General features: G+C 44.4%; 1 protein-coding gene across 5 annotated transcripts in view; it reads left to right on the top strand.

Moving 5' to 3' along the window:
* The window catches only part of ARHGEF6 (Rac/Cdc42 guanine nucleotide exchange factor 6), a 117,675-nt gene that overhangs the window by 44,608 nt on the left and 56,016 nt on the right, over nucleotides 1-17,051 (top strand). For all 5 annotated transcript variants that reach the window (XM_072626562.1, XM_072626563.1, XM_072626561.1 and 2 more), the window contains one exon: nucleotides 13,868-13,962. In XM_072626562.1, coding sequence (XP_072482663.1) covers nucleotides 13,868-13,962 — 95 coding nt within the window. The remainder of the gene's footprint in view (nucleotides 1-13,867; nucleotides 13,963-17,051) is intronic.

Raw genomic sequence — 17,051 nt, 5'->3', positions numbered from 1 at the left:
AATGTGATGTAAGAAGCTCAGATGAGCTCATGCTGAGTGAAGGGTGTAGAGCCAGAACAATTTATACAATGCCAGCAATATGGTAAAGACAAGCAATTCTAAAGGCTTAAGGTCTCTGATCAACACAATGATGAACCACAATTCCAGAGGACTCAAGATGAAACAAGCTGCCTACCTTCTGATGGACAGGTGGTGGACTCAGTGTACGGAATTAGACATACTTTCTTGAACTTAGGCAATGTGCAATTTAATTTTCTTTGACTATGCATATTTAGTACAAGACTTGTGTTTTTGTTTTGTTTTGTTTTTCCACTGAGGGAAGGGAGTGGGGAAAGAAAATAGACTTTTGTTAATTGAAAAAAATACATAAAGAAAGCATATGAGAGAGGGCAGTTGTGGGATCGGAGGGCAAAAGAAGGTCAAAACGATGGGAGCTGTGTGTTTCTGGAGTGTGGCAAAAGGAAAAGATGAGACAGAAAAGCTGGCAATCAGCTTCTTGATGTAAGGGAGAACTTCATAATGATTAGGGCTGGTTCCAGTGTAGAAAGGGTGGCAGTGTGGTCCAGTGAAAAGTGGGCTTTGAGGTCTGAGGATGTGAGTTCAAATCCCACCTCTGACACTATTACTTGTGACCTTTAGATAAGATGGCCCCTGAAGTCTTTTTAGCTCTAGACCTAGAATTTCGTGACCCTTCAAACAAACACCAGATGACCTCTTGTTGGGAGTATTGTAGTGAGGGTTTTTATTCCAGTCCACATTGGACTCTTTCACCTCTGAGGACCCTTCCAGCTCTGAAATCCTGTGATTCTGTGAACATCAAAGACTGTCTTCAAAGTCAAAAGGGGGCTGTGATCTGGACTGGAGGGGGAGATATTCCCTAGCCCCCCCATGAGATGTCTTTGAAGCATTGAAGACGTGTAAATTGAATCCCTTGGCTTAGCAAGAGTTGAAGTGTTGAGATGACAAACGAGAGGCTTTAGGGTGTTGGCTTGGCCCAGCCTCACAGGGTTCCAGTGTGACACATTCAGCACTGTGCTATATAAGGATCTCTTACTAATACCTGGAGACATTTCACACCCACCACCCTGAAAACCTCAAGGCCAGGAGAAAGACACCCTGCAAAGAGCCCCTGAAAAATGGTTAAAGATGAAATTGTTAGGGCCCCAGCATCCTGGTGAGATTCAGCAAGGAGATCCTGTCCTTCCTGAAGTTAGAGGACAGATGAAGAAGCCTTCTGGAGGCTCCTTCCCCGCCCCCCACCCCAGCTGACCTTGCTATTGTGGCTCAGATCTGAGCTCAGAGGGACATCATCCAGGGTGGGCTCACAGCACCGGCCCCTCCTCGCTCACCCTCCCTTGGGCAGGAGAGGTATGTTCACTCTGCGTGATGGTTTCATGCCCCAGAGTGATCCATAGCTACAATTTAAATGCTATAAACGCTCTTTTATGTTATCCTCTCCCTCCCCCCCCACAAAAAAAGAAAAAACTAACTCACTTTAGTTAATTTACCTTTAAACAAAATGTGACATTCATAAAAACAGTTTAGAATAATAGTATGGGTTTGTTTTTAAAGAGACATAGGTAACTTCCTTAAAATACAGATGAACATTCTGATATTTTTGTTTTTAGGTTTCTGAGAGCAAAACAGATTACTTAAAATACATTACAAAGTAGGTAGAATCACCAGTAGGCGTGGATTATCCAACATATAAAACAAAGGGAGGTGCCTATAATTCCCCCTCACCCCCAACAGGGGCCTAACCCTCTTATGAATTGAACATAAGGGCCATACTTGATGCCAATACTATTTCTTCTGAAACAGTTTTTTTTCAAAGTTTTTGGGATGTCTTTTGTTCTCCCATCACACCCTTTTTTAGATATACCCCCCCCAACCCCTCCAACCTCCACTCAGTGTGCCTTCCTTTGGGACTAAGAAAAAGTTCAACAAAACCTGCAGACATGGCAGACGTAGTTAGCATGTCTGACAATATATGTAGCATTCAGCACCCATGTCCCCCCACCTTTCCAGTGAAAGGCCAGAGGTATATCATGTAGTTTGTTATCAGAATTAAGAAAACGTAGCATTTCACGCTACGTTAGGTCACATGTTACATTTCATACAACGATCCAAGACAGTTCTGAAGGACCTATGGTGAAAAATGCTGTCCACCTTCAGAGAGAGAACTGATGAACTCTGAGTACAGATTGAAACAGACTTTTTTTTTTGCTTTCTTTGCCATTCTTTCTTTCTTTCTTTTTTTTTTTTTGCAACATGGCTAATATGGAAATCTGTTTAGCACCTCTTCACATGTGTAATCAGTATCATATTATTTGCCTTGTCAGTGGATATGGGAGGGGTTCCAGAGAAGGGGAGAGAATTTGGAACTCTAAATGTAAAAAACAAATGTTAAAAATAAATCAAAATTAAGAAACAAACAAGCAAAAAGAGAAAACAGCATTTCTGGAGAACATACAAGCTAATGGCAGGGCCCTCCAATCTCTCTCTCTTTCTCTCTCTCTCTTCCTCTTTCTTCGTGAAATTTTTCTCTTCCTTTAGCTTCCAGATAACACAGTCAGCTCAACCCCCTTTTAGTGGCAGGACCCAGCCGTTGGATGAGTGAAAATGCCACTGGGGTGCCCTCCAGAGGTTTTCTTCTGGTTTTCCCTGTCTCCAGTTCCTGTGATTTGGACTGATCTGGATGCTAATGGCTGCCATTTTGTTTTCATCTCTCAGGGCTAGGGTGGCCTGTAGAAGGCCAGAAATGGATGGAACTCTTTCTAAGTTCTATCTGTTTGAAATATCCACAGGGTTTCCAAAGTGGGCTAGTTGCCAAGGTATCTCAGGATGAAGATACTTAGATATAGTGCACACTTGCCTCTGGCTGACACCAGTGTCTTTGGAGCCTTGAATTGAGCTTTTGAAGTCCTTACCAGGGGCCACTCTGCAGTTTCCAGTACAGTGAGGAGTGGGAACAATTCTGAATTTGGAGTTGGAGAAACTGGGTGCACATTCTATCTCTAATACTTAACTGTGTATTTGTGTCTAGAGTTATGAGCCTCAGTCTTCTCATCTGTAAAATGGAGATAATAATATACTACTGCTTCATGGGAGGGTGGGGAAGATATATTATAACATAGAAATATGAGTTGTTGTTATCATTGTTTTTCCCTTTGGAATGGGCTACTGAGGTAGGGATATGAATGGAGATAGGAAGTGCTGGGTGAGGAAACCCATCTCTACTAATGCAAGGCCTTTCCAAAGGCGAGGCAGTCCCTTCTCTCTAACTTATAGTCTTAGAGAGTTGCCCACACAGGGTCACATGGAAAAGATGCATCAGAGACAGCCATCTTAACAAGATCAAGAGGCTAAGTAGTGAAATCATTTGTTGATAAAATCCCTAAGCTGGAGAGAGATAGGAGCTCAGACACTTTTTCATTTTCTTGTGCCTCATTTTCCTCATTTGTAAAATGAGGGGCTTGGGCTCAATGGCCCCATCTAGCTGTAAGTCTAAGCTCCCATGATCGCATGAGTGAGAAGATATTTTGGGCCATAATGTGCTGATGTGTGTGTGTGTGTCTGTGGTGTATTTGTATATTCCTATGTCTTCATTCCATCATTACTTTCAAACTGTCTCTCCTTTGAGTGTGTGTGTGTGTGTGTGTGTGTGTGTGTGTGTGTGTGTGTGTGATTGAGAGTGTTGAGATCATTTCTAAAGGAAATAAAATGGTAGAATCTCAGCCTTTCCCTGTGGCCATCTGCCTAGTTTAGGCCACACTAGAGTGGGAATTTCCTGCTCTCTTCCCCAACAAGTGGTCATCCAGCCTTGAAGACCCCAAGACAGGGGAGACTGCCCCTTCCCATCTGAAGGGCCACTCTCCAGCTCCTACCTATTCTTCCTGCTTCTGCCCCCTGGGCCCAAACAGACATGACAGCCTTCCTTGCGTCCTACATCTTTTCTTCTCCAGGCAGAAATGTCCCTGGTTCCTTCAACTGTTCCTTCTGTGGTGAGTGAGGGGAATGGAAATAGAAGCAAAAATAGACAGCAGTTGAAGTGAGAGACTGAGGAGAACTCTCTTTTCCAGTTCTGAAGAATTAAAAAAAGGCATCCTGGAATACATTCATCCCAACAGCCGCTTGTTCTCACTGCACAGACAGCAGGCCTTTATTTTAGGCATAACTAGGATTACTCTTTTTCCAATATCCGTCTCCCATCCCCTGTCCTCATCTCTCCCCCAATTAAATTCAAATCAAGGCTTAACGGATCTTTACCAGTTATCTCATCACAGCATCTAGATAGATCTGGAAAGAACCTCAGAGGCCATCTAGTCCAGCTCCATCATTTTACAGTTGAGGAAACTGAGGCCCAGAAAGTAGTGAAGTGACTTTCCTGAGGTCACTCAGAGTCAATGAAAGAGTTGGGATTTGAACCCAATTCCTCTGACTCCAAATCAAATACTCTTCTGTACTACACCATGCTGCCTCCAAGCCTACCACCCATCTCCCACTCATTCTTCAGTTAGACCCCTCTTATTCTTAGTCTCTTTAATTAAGTTAGCCTGCTTCCTGTCTCCCCCAGCTCAGGAAATGCCTTCCCACCATTGTTAGGTTTTGTCATCCTGGGAAAGGATGAAAGGAAACTCACAAGGGCACAGGAATTCCTCCCCGTCTTACCAGAACATCCCTTTCCCTCCCTTCCCCTCTTCCTACAAATTCTCCCCAGGGTGAAGGGAAGAGGAGAAAGAGAGGGAGGATGCTAGCTCCTTTCTCATGAGTACATTGACATGGCTTTGACTCCATGTCAAAGTCTGGATACTCTAATGAGTACAGTTCTCTCCCATGATCAGTTCTGGAGGCCTGAGGCAGAAAAACAAGATCTCCCCATCCTCCCAGAAGCCAGTGCATGGCCAACTTGGCCATGAACGCTGAGTCTGACTGACTTTAAATGGATTGTGATTTTATCTCCTCCTAGACATGGCCAGATGGTATGGCTCCCAGGCTGTGGTTTGGCCACCCCTGGTTAATTGATTGGAATCTAGAGCGTGAGAACGAGAGCCCAGCATCCTTCTGGGACCTGGGGCAACACAGAAGTATTCCTCTATGTTGGTAGCTTTTGGGGCTGCTGACCTTAGCTTAGTCCCCCGTCCACATGGGAACCCTTGAGTATGTCCTGTGACATCGGTCTCTGTCACCGAAAGAGTGTTTTGTTTTCCCCTTTCCTCATGCTTCCAATCACCTTCCTTTGAGCTCGGACTTTTCCTTGCCCACTGTAGTTTGATGTTCTGTGCCAGGAAGACTGGAAACAAGGAAAGTGAGCCCATATGTCTTAGCTGCCAGGTTCAATTAGAGGATGCACCATTTAAGCTGTTACAGAGAAAACAGCAGACTTAGCACGGAAAGCGCATTCAGGTTATATTTAGCCAGACTCCGGTAATGCACCAGCCTTTCTCTCTGGGCCTTGTTTCATTTGAGCTGCTCCACCTGGCCTTGCTCTCCAGGTGACTGACGGAAGGGGAGCATTTAGCACTTCAGGGTTATCAGAGCTAATGCTCATTTACATGCCAGAAGGCACAGTTGTCAACAAACATTTATTGCTCTCCTAGTGTGTGCTGGGCACTGGGCTCAGTACTGGGGCCATCAGAAAGAGGATCTTGCAGGCTGTTTGAGGATAAGGACCAGCCAGTGCGGGAGGCAGGATGGGAATATTGAGAGAGAACTCTAGGGCCGATGTGAGATAACTGGAATGGCCAAGGTGTACTCCCTTTATTAGTTGTGCGATCATGGGCAAGCTCTCTCTCGGCCACAGGTTCCTCATGTAACATGATGGGGGCCGCACAACATAACCTTGAAAGTCCTTTCAGCTCAGTGTTTTCTAAACCTGTGATCACCCAGGCCTAGGATGGTTTTTGTGGAGGAGGCTGGGTTGAGCTGAACCTTGAAGGATGGAAGGAAAGAAGGAGGGAAAGGAGGAAGGGAAGAAGGAAAGGAGGCAGGGAGGAAGGAAGGAAGAAACAAGCATTTATCAAGCACTTACTATGCTTAGGAACTATGCTAAGCACTTTACAAATATCTCATTTGATCCTTCCAGCAACCCTGGGAAATAGGTGTGATTGTTATCCTCATTGTATTTTCCCCAGTTGAGAAAGCTGGATCTAACAGATGTTAGGTGACTTGTCCAGGGTCATACAATTAGCACATATCTGAGGCTGGATTTGAACTCAAGTCTTCCTGACTGCTGGCCCACTGCTCTATCCACTGCAGTGTGGGCTTAGAAGGAAGAAAGGCCTTTCTGGTAAGGGGAATGAAGTGAACAAAGGTAGGGAGGTAGAAACATTCAGGTCAGAACTGCAACTGATTCCAGACTAGGCCGAAAGACCCCTGAATCTCTTTCTTGAAGTCAGCTTGCGTGATTCCATGTCACTGGTCAGCCTTCCATGAAGCCAACAGAATGATGATTGGGAGCAGGGACTGACTGGATAGTGACTTCTTGGTTTCCTGTTACTCGGGTACCATTGTGGCCCATGGAACGTAGAAGGCTGGGTTTTCCTTCTTGTTAGACCCAGCATGTCTTGGAGCATCAAGAGTCTTGTCTTAGTGGCTATTTGGGCAGAAGGGAGTGGGCTACAGATAGTGTTTCTTGGTTGTTCTCCTGTATTGCTCCACCATCTTGTGCCCTCATGATACTGCATTTGGCTAATGACCACTTCCATGGATGGTGCCCACATAGCTATTCTAGCTCTTCATTTGTTTTTACCCAAAGTTCCCCGGGAAGCCACTATGTAAGTGACTGGTGCCAAGTAGGATGAAGAATAGCTATGATGAAAACAGTGAGAGCTGGGATAATGTGTCCACATTGGCCTGGGAGCTCCTCAGAATATGTAATCAAGACAACTAGCTGCCCAAACCCTCCAGTTTTCTGGACTTGATTTGAACATGGCATGAGAAAGGCAAGGGCACTAATGTTCAGGTAAAAGGATACTGTTGAGAACTTAATTGAAATTCAAGCAATGATTGAATACTTACTGAATGCCAGACACCATGCTAGGCACTGGGATTACAGAGACCAAGGCAAAATGGACCCTGTCCTTAGGGAGCTTGTATTCTACTGGGAAGGGGAGAGAGTTAATATGCACCCAAATAAGAAAATGCAAAGGCTATACAAACTAATGAGAAATCATTTCAAGAGGCAGAGTGTGCTAAGAAATGGGGAGGGGGAAGAGGAGAGATCTCCTGTTGGAGGTAGCACCTGAGGTGATCTTTGGGGGAAGCTAGAGTCTCTGAGAGGTGGAAAGGAGGCAGGAGGGCATCCCGGATCCACTTGCTGGCTCTAGAAACGTGTGGCTGAGTCTTGATTACTTGGAGGACGCCAGCCAGTTGAGTTGGCTTGTCCAGGTCTCCAGCTTCTTCTGCCCTCTCCGTTGTTCCCAGATCCCTTTAGCTGCTCAGCTTTGGGGCATTTTGCCCTTTGCCAAGAGTTCCGAAGTGATTGGTGAATATTAGGCTGTTCTTACTCTTTCTGGATTTCAGTTCCTTAGACATTTTCAGCAGGTTCTATGCCACATGGAAAGATGGCAGATTTAGAGCTGGCTGTAAGGGACCTGACATTTGACAGAGAAGGAAATTGAAGTCCAGACACTAGTGCATTGGCTACACTTTTCTCCTCCCTCTCTACAAGACTTTTAGTGGATGAGGGATTTTGAAATTGTAATAAATTATGCTTCTTTTTTGTTATTGGGCCCTACTTATTCTTTCCTTCCTCACGTTTTCTCCTTTGTTATTTTTATTGACTCAAATCAGTCGTGTCTGACTCTTTTTGCCATTTCCTTCTCCAGCTTATTTTACAGATGAGGAAACTGATGCAAAATGACTAAGTGACTTGTCCGGAGTCATACAACTAGGAAGTGTCTGAGGCAGGATTTGAACTCAGAAAGATGAGACCTCCTGACTGCAGGGATGGTACTCTATCTACTGCAGCACCACCTAGCTGCCCTAAAAGAGTATATTTTTTTGAGTCATGTCCTTCTCTTTGTGATCCAATTTAGAATTTTCTTGGCAGAGATACTGGAGTGGTTTGCCATTTCCTTCTCTAGTTCATTTTACAAATGAGGAAACTGAGGCAAACGGTGAAATGACTTGCCCAGGGTTACCCAGTTAGGAAGTGTCTGAGAGCAGATTTGAACTCAGATCTTTCTGACTCCACTGCAGTGCCATCTAGCAGCCCCTATCTTTTCCCTCCAAGGTTCTGGGGAGCAGCTACTTTCTATATAAGCTCTCTTCTGGTCCCTCTTCCTTGTGTTCATTTACCTTTCTTATATGTTTTGTTTCCCAGTTATACCCTTTTCAGATTGCATTATTTTTCCTTAGCTCTCTATGTGTTGTATTCCCCAAAGGTGAGAAAGTGTAGTGAGTGGGTAGAGCACTGCCAGGACCTGAGTTTGAGTTCTGATGGGCACTGGCTGTATGACCTTGGGCAAGTTATTCAACCTTTTAGTGCCTCAGGCAGCTCCCTAAAGACTTCAAATTGCAGACCAATTGCTAGTCTGCTTGGTAGAGGGAATTTCTACTCTGGGAGATCCCCTACCCCAGTGAAATCACACGTTGAGACCAAAGAAGAAAAACCAAATAGCCCAATAGAATATAAGGTCTTTGATGGTAGGGACTATTTGGTTTCTGTCTTTGGATCTTTGGCCACTTCTGATAGAGACTAGCCTAGAAAAGGAGCTCAGCATGAGCTTATGAAGTGAGTCAAATAGAAGTCATCGGATGCTGTTTGCCTTTGAGCAGCTCTGTTCAGGTCTGTCTTATTTTGTTGTGAATCAGGCATGGGCCATGAAACACCGCACTGAGCTCTGGGGATGAGCCAACCCCTCTGTGGAAGAAGTGGTAGCCCTCATTCCTCTGCCTTTCCAGTAGAAGATGTCAGAAGGGACTGATAGGCTTTCTTCCTCCTTTCCTTTTCGCTGACTCTTTGAGGACGTCTTCTCTACAGGATCTGTGTCCCCTGTACCCAAATGTGACTGGGAAGGCAGAAGGTAGGGTGGGGGCGGAATGGAGGAGGAAGGTTGTGCCGTACTTCATACAGAAAGCATAATTAGTAGCTTGTAATTGTTTTTCTGCCCGCCCACCCTCTGCTGTGCCCGCCATCTTCTTGGAGCCAATTTGCTGCCTCTAATTTCTTCTACCTCTTTTTCTACTCCCCCACTCTTTCTTTCACTCTCTCCCTTTACTCCACCCCCTCTGCCCTGGCTTCTAGACTGCGTCATACATCGACCCGTTGATTCTCTTGCTTATATGCCCTGTTCACTCTTACCCATCCTTTCTGTGTCTTTCTTACTCAGCCATGTCTCCTTCCCATCTGAGCATCTTGGGGCACAGACACTGACATGGGCTTCCAAATGGCTGTGTGGCCATCCATCCATGATGTGGGAGCTGGGAGTTGTCTGGGCAAAAGGCCTGGGACCTAGAAGACTGAACCAATGATGCCTACAGACGGATGGCTCCCCTGGCACATGGCTCACAGTACATGGAGCTTCTGGGAAACATTGATTTGTCTTTCTCAAAGCATTTCATTAACATATCTTCTTGATATGGCAGCTATCTCAGTGTTCCTCAGTATGTTTTGGCCTTCTATTGGTCTTTATGAGATCAATGAATTTCCCTTGCAGTGTTGGCCTTTGTTTATGAATGGGTTAATCTCTTAAAACATCAACTCTCTCTCTTGGAGAGTCCAGTGCTCTTTGTCTTTTAAAAAATTTAAGTATAGATGTGGTCTACGTAAACTCTGGGAATCCATATTCCTATTCCTGCTTGCACTGGACCAATTGGGTCCTTGGCATATGACTGCTATCTTCCTCTCTAGATCCTAGGTGTACCCTTTTTGTGTGTGTGTCTGACAACATGTAATGTATATATGATGAATAAAATATATAATATTTTTAATTATATTATTGTTATTATATTATAAATAAAATATATAATATTTTAAATTATATTATAATATAAATAAAATATATGATATTTTAAATTATATTATTATAATAAATAAAATATTTTTAAAATTAATTATTATAATATTATAAATAAAATATATAATATTTTTGCTTCCGTAGTCTCCAGTTCTCTTCCAAAGAGAGGGAAATGTATTTCATCATCTGTTTTCCGAGACCTCTATTAGCCACTGCAATTAATCTGAGTCCAACTGCCTTTTATAGCGTTATTTGTGTTTAAATTGTTACGGTCATTTTGTAGATCATACTCATTTTTCTCATTTCACTCTGTCAGTTCATGTAAGTCTTCCCATGGTTTTCTGATTTCCTTGTATTTGTCATTTTTGACATGGCAATAATATTGTATCATATTCATATAATGCAATTTGTTCAGCCTTTCACTAATCAATGGGGACCCCACTTTGTTCCAGTTTTTTGGGTACCATATACTATATAATAGGTGTATAGAGGATATCTTCTTAAGACTGTCAGCTTTAGTGTCCATTCCAGGGTGTTCTCCCCAATATGAATTGCCAGTTACAGTTAGGATTTCCTTTATTTCATTGATTTATGTCACAGTATCATTTAGCCAATAAACATCAATTAGCTTTTTTGCACAGGGATATTTATCAAAAAGATCTAGTAAGAACAGAAATATAAGGAGTTCCTCCTTCACCTCTCCAAAAAAAATCTGGGGCACACTCTCCTTGGGAAGAGTGGGCTCAAACTGAAAAGTATTTGATCCAAGGCATTCACCCCCACCCCCACCCCCAAAGTCATTTCCAAAGGCAGGCTGGGCAGCAGATGAAATCATTTTATAAAATGGCATCTCAGCTGCTGGGTCTGACTCATTGTTAGGCTGGATCGTGCAGGTCACTCACTCCTTGGAGGCTGTGCTGGGGGCAGATTTTGGGGCCACATAGAAATGATTATATCTACATCGAAAAAAACTTAACAGATGATATATTTTTCAAGTAACAAAAAGATGGCGTATGTGTTGTTTAAAGAGAGCTTTTCATTATCTCATTTGATTCTTATAATGTCCCTGGGAGGGGCATAGTGCAAGTTGTGTCCTGATTTCACAGCTAAGGAAAATGAGACTTGGAATGGTTCAGTGATTTGCCCAAGGTCATACTGCTAGTAGATTTCAGAGTGGTGATTCAAATATGGCTGTTCCAACTCACCTCCTTTCCGTAGATCACTCCTCCCTTTCTTGTTCCACATTGGATGTTGAAACAGCTTGGTATGGCACAAAGTGCAGTGGCTCAGGAGTCAGATAACTTGGGTTCAAATCCTGCCTCCATGCCTATTGCCTATGTGACCTTGGCTGAGTCACTTACCTTTGGACCTCTTCTTTAAAATGAACTCCTTGGTCTCTGTGGTCCCTTCTAGATTTAGGATCCTATGATTTAGAGCTGAAAGGAACCTGAGAGATCAACTAATCCAACCTCCTCGTTTTACATATGAGGAAACTGAGACTCAGAAAGGAACAGAGACTTCAGGGTTGTTCCACAAGTAGAAAGTGGCAGAGCCAAGTGTCAAATTCAGGGCTCCTAATTCCAAACTGAGTGTCCTTTCTAAACTGTAGGTAGCAGGTTACAGTGGAAAGAATGTTAGGCCAGGAGGGAGAAGACCTGGATTTGAGCTTTGGATCTGCCACTAACTAGTGTGATCTCGTTCATGTTACTTCTCTTGATCTCAGTTTCCTCATCTGTTGAATAGGGTAATAATAGCACCTGCCCTGCTGACCTCCTGTTGAGATCAGATAAGATACATACATGGGTAATGTTTAATGGTTTAGAAAGCTTTCTTACAGATACTAAAGATTAAATCTGGCCTTTTGTTCATCAGGGCTGAACAGGTCCCTACTTGGTTGGTAAGAGGTACTTCTTAGAATTTAATGCCGTGTTCTTTGTAGAGTACAAGCTGTTAAATACATTGATCGTGAGATGATTGTTATATATGTATCCATCTGGCCATCAGCCCATCACATGGTCATGAATCACACTGGCCATTTGTGCTTGTCATTAGCCATACGGAGCACGAATACCTTCCACCACCTGCTCCGGGGGAAATTGACATCTCTTTAGATTTACTCATTGCCACTTTCCATTTGGGGAACTCCAGTGTGAAAACAAACTTACTTTCAAGATAGAGGAAGGTGGGGTACAGAGCACTGAGTCTCAGTCGCTTTTGATCTCAGGACCCACACAGAGAACTTTTGTTTATGTGCGTTATATCTATCAGTATTTACTATATTAGAAATGAAACATCTGAATATTGTTATGAAAATAGTTTTGACTTTATGGGCCCCTGAAAGGACCGTGGGGACTCCCAGGGATCTCTCGACCACACTTTTGAGAACCACTGGTATAGAGGAAGGAACACTTCACTAAGAGTCAGGAACCTTGGGTTCAAATCCTGGCAGTGTCACTGACTAGCTGGGTGACTGTGGGCTTCTGTTTTTCCATCCATAAAGTAAGAGGGTCAGACTTGATGCTGCCTCTGCAGCCTTAGACTTCCATTTTCCAAGAGCATTTGCAAACATTTCTTACCAGCATGCTGATGGTCACGTTGTCACTCATAGACTCTGATTTATGTCTTGGCCTGCCCAGCATGTGTGTAGTAGTTATTTGGGGAAGAAGGATGCTTTGCTCTCCTTTCAATGGAAGCATTAGGGAAACAGAGAGCAGGGCCTAGAGGCCTAGAGGCCTAGTCTACTTGGCACAGTAAAGAAGAGATGTTGTGGAGACTAAACTATAACACTCTGAACCTAGTAGCCCTGCCACGTGCCCCACACCGAGGGAGGTCTTCTGGTAGGCAGCCTCTTCCCCACATTCTCTCATGTCCTTTCATCATCAAAGACTCTGGGAGTCCCCAGCAGCTCCCCTCCTGGGGCTTCAGTCAAAACAATGAAAAATCAAAGAGATCATTGGCGTTAGAGCTGGGAGAGAGCTCAGAGACCAACAAGTCCAACCCCCTCCCTTTACCCATCAGGAAACTCAGGCACTGAGAAGAGAAATAGCTTGCCCAACGTCACACAGGTCACAAGTGGCAAAACCAGGATTTGAACATAGACCTCTTGACTCCAAATCCAGTGCTATGTCACCTCCAGACTAATTTAGGGAAGAACGTAGAGATACCTCAAAGAAGGTGTTCAAATTTGGCACCCAATTCATTGGAAGAGCTCCATCAGTCATCTCTGTTCTCCATGTGTGCTACTCATGGGCCTGGCAAGGAGCAGAAAGTGTCTACATGCTGACTTTTCTCATACCAGTAGTTTCCTTTCATAGGTACAGCATCTTTATCGCATTTTTATTCGGGACAACCCAACCAGGTAATATAGGATTTCAGAACTATAAGAATCCTTAGGAGTAATCTAGGTCAGCTCTCTCATTTTACAGAAGAGGAAACTGAGGCCCCGGGAAGGCAAGTGATGTGCCTAAGACCATAGAGTGAGTTTTAGTGGTAGAGTTGACAGTTATATAGCAAAAGTTTGCAGAGAGTGCTTGACATACATTATTTCATTTGATCTTCACAACAATCCTGGAAGATTGGTGCAATTATTATGCCCATTTTCTAGAGGAGGAAACTGAGACAGAGAAAAGGAAGTAGTTGGTTCATGGTCACACAGTTAGGAAGTATCCAGGGCTGGATTTCAATCCCAAGGCTTCTTGACTCTAGGTCCAGCACCCTCTCTAGTACATCACACTGCCCTCACATTAGAGAGAAGCCTTCAAGCCCAGGCTGGATGGAGTGTGGCAGAGGGGATCCAAGTTCAAGTCCAAGTTGGCCTAAGTGGTCACCGAGGAGCCTTCCAGCACTGGGATTCTGGGAGTCATGATGGTTCATGGCCATACTCATTCAATTTTGTCTCTCTGTAGGTTTTGCAAAACATCCTGGAAACTGAACAGGACTACGCCAAGGAATTACAGTCTCTTCTTGGGACTTACTTACGACCACTCCAGGCCAATGACAAGTAAGATTTCCATTGAAAGGTCCTCACTCAATAAAACCCAATAATGCCAGCCAGTGTAACCATTACACTGGTGTCTTGGAGCTGGGCAAATGCCCTTTAACAGAATTCCCATCATGCATGAGTTGCCAAGAACATGGTCAGGGCAGCAGAAATCCTCCAAGATGTCGCTCCCCAAGAATTTGGCTGTGGAAGAGAAGATCTGATTTCCCTTTCTGCCGGGTGCCATGTTCATCCTGGAACTTTTTTCCATGGTGTGTCTGGCTTTACCTTCCAGAAATGAAATGGGCTCCCTGGTTATTTTACTTTGTGGTCCTCGCCAATAATCCCTGTGAGCATGTGAACTGGGCAGGACGCAGATTGACTCTGACCTTTGCTCTCCAGGAAGGCCTCTCTGCTGGGATCTGATAGTGGGAAACCCCAGCAGAGGGCTGCCCGGAGGAACTGCAGGAGGCTGACCTCAGACAGCTCCCATTCACTGGCAGAATTTCTCCTTCACCTTTGCACTGGTAAAAAGCAGTTACTTAGAAAGATGGCTGGCAGGAAACTAACCTCTCCTACCTCTTCCTCATGGCTCTCCCTGCTTCTGGTTTCTTGGAGATATCCTGGAGTCTTCCTTTTCCTCCCCCATCCAACAGTCTGATCAGTTATCTGTTTCTTTCATTTCTGCCTCTGCAGCTTCTCTCCCATCTTTTTCCTTCCTCTCCACCCACAGAACCACTATCCTAGGTCAGGCCTTTATTAGCCCTCACCTGGATTATGATAACACCTTCCTAACTGCTTGGAGTTAGAGCTTCCAAGCTCTCCTCTCTCCTGCTTCCAAAAGAATCTTCCTGAGGCACAGCTCTGACCATGTCACTCTTCTACTCAAGAAGCTTCAGTGGCTCCCCATTTATCTGGGGATAAAATACAAACTCCTTGTTGTTCATCCTTCGTTTTTGAAGAAGACGAATGACATCATGTTGGGTGATGTCTTGATTGGTGCATGAATTGGATTTAAATGAGGCACAGTTGCGCAGAATTGCACAAAGTTGCCAGCCTCACTCTCTCCTGCTGAGTCATTGAAATCCAGTGGCAGGACAAAAGTCAGGATGATCGGCGATGGCTCAGGATATAGTGGATGACCTTAGCATCTTCCATGTCTGACCAAGCTCTAAGGGCTCTACAGTGCCCACTTCAGCTGCCTTCGTGGCCATTGGAACAAATTATTCTCATCCACCCATTCCATCCAGGGAAATCTTTACATGCTCGGGGTGGACATCCCCCTAACTCATCGATGGGTTTGAAGCCTGTTGGCTACTCTCAACCTGGTTTAGCCCATCTACCAAGATGGTTTTACCGTGGTGTGGCTATTGTGCATGCTACAGCTTCTTGGGGCTTCAGGTGAGAGAAAGACTCTTAACCTGGCATTTAAGGCCCTCCACAATCCCTCTTCAGTCTACCTGTCTTTCTCCCACCTCCCATCTCATATAGATTAGTCAAACTGGACTTAACCCTCACCTCCAATTCACTTCTGTACCTTCACATATATGATCCCTCTGCCTTTAGTGTCCCTGTGTCCCAGGCTCCATCTTTTATGAAGAATTTCCTGATCCTTCCCCCCTCCGCCTCCCCGTGAAAGTGACCTTTTCCTCATCACATTTCACCAAGCACTTCTCATGTTCTTCCTTATCTACTCCTTCTTTGCACTTGGGTCTCATCCTCCATAGTAGAATGTAAATTTCTGGAGGATGAGGCCTATATCATTCCCCATATTGCACAGGGCCCTGCAAACAGTTGGCGTTTACCACATGCTTGTTGTCTTCAGTTGTTTCTTGACCATGTGAGAGAACCATCGAAAGACCCAATTGAGCCCTCTTCAGTGTGAGGATGTCCAGCATTTGTAAACACAGACTCTTTGTATAGCCATGTGTTAATATTTACCTTGGCCAAGCTTTATCAGGGATTAAGATATTGGCAGAGTCCAGTGAAAAGCTGAGTAATGATTTGCAATCAGTCTGTATAATTGAGGACAAAACTTTCCCCGGCTGCTGTTCCTCTCTGAGCTGAGCTTTTTGTATGCCTACATGGCTTCGTTAAAGGGAACACAATGCATGTTTTGCTCTCCCTTCTTATAGTTTACCAGTTCTTTCCCTGATGTGGTAGAGAGAGTAAGACTTGGGGCCTGAAATCCTATATGGAGATGTATGTGGAAACTTAGTACAACCTCTGCTGTTTACCTGAACGATCTGGGGCAAATCCCCTCCTTTCTCTAGGCCTCAGTTTCTCCATCTCTCAAAAAGAGAGGCCTGGACTAGACGACCTCAAGGTCTAAGATTAAGCCTTCTTGTTTGGTTAAGCATTGCCCCTTGCTGAAAGTCTCGACTCCAAACCATCTGTCCCTAAAAGATAATAAAAGGAGCTATTTGTAATGTGCTTTGCAAACCTTAAGGTGCTACATAAATAGCTTTTGTTGTCAGCCCTTGTCCAGCCCTACATTCCTGAATTTTCCCTCATTCCCACTTTTGTGGACTTCCCTCCTAACATTAGAGATTGTTATTTCAGGAAGGCTCTAGCTTCTAGTTCCTAGATTTAGCACTGGAAGGGTCCTCCGAGACTGTCTAGTTCATTTTACAGATAAGGAAACTGGGGCCCACCCCAGTAGTAAGTAGCAGAACGGGTATTCAAACTCACATGCTCTGATAGCGAATCCAGATCTCTTCCCATTGGACCACCCTACCCTTCCTTTCTTGTACCCTCTGACGTCATGGATATAGGGAATTCCTGGTAGGGAAACTCCCTCTAGCAATGGAAAATGATAACTCTTCTGGAGTCTTAGAGAATTGCCCAGGTCATAGAGCTCCTCCATGTCAAAGACAGGTGAGTTGAGGCCTTCTGGGCTCCCAGACTGTCCCACTGTCCTGCTCCATTGCTGTCTCTCTCTCACACTGGAATGAGGCTAGTGGTGATAAATCAGAAGACATGGTGGAGATTATGGGAGCATGGTAAGCTCAGTGGATCTGAGATCTTGAAGGTAGCAGAACCCTAGTCAGTACTTGCAGCAGGCTGGGAAGAGGTTTTCTGGTTTGATTCTCACAACAGAGAATAACAAT

Source organism: Notamacropus eugenii, chromosome X (genome assembly GCF_028372415.1).
Source record: "Notamacropus eugenii isolate mMacEug1 chromosome X, mMacEug1.pri_v2, whole genome shotgun sequence".
Taxonomy (NCBI): Eukaryota; Metazoa; Chordata; class Mammalia; order Diprotodontia; family Macropodidae; genus Notamacropus; species Notamacropus eugenii.
Note: the sequence above shows the minus strand (reverse complement) of the source record. Positions and strands in the feature narration are given on the sequence as shown.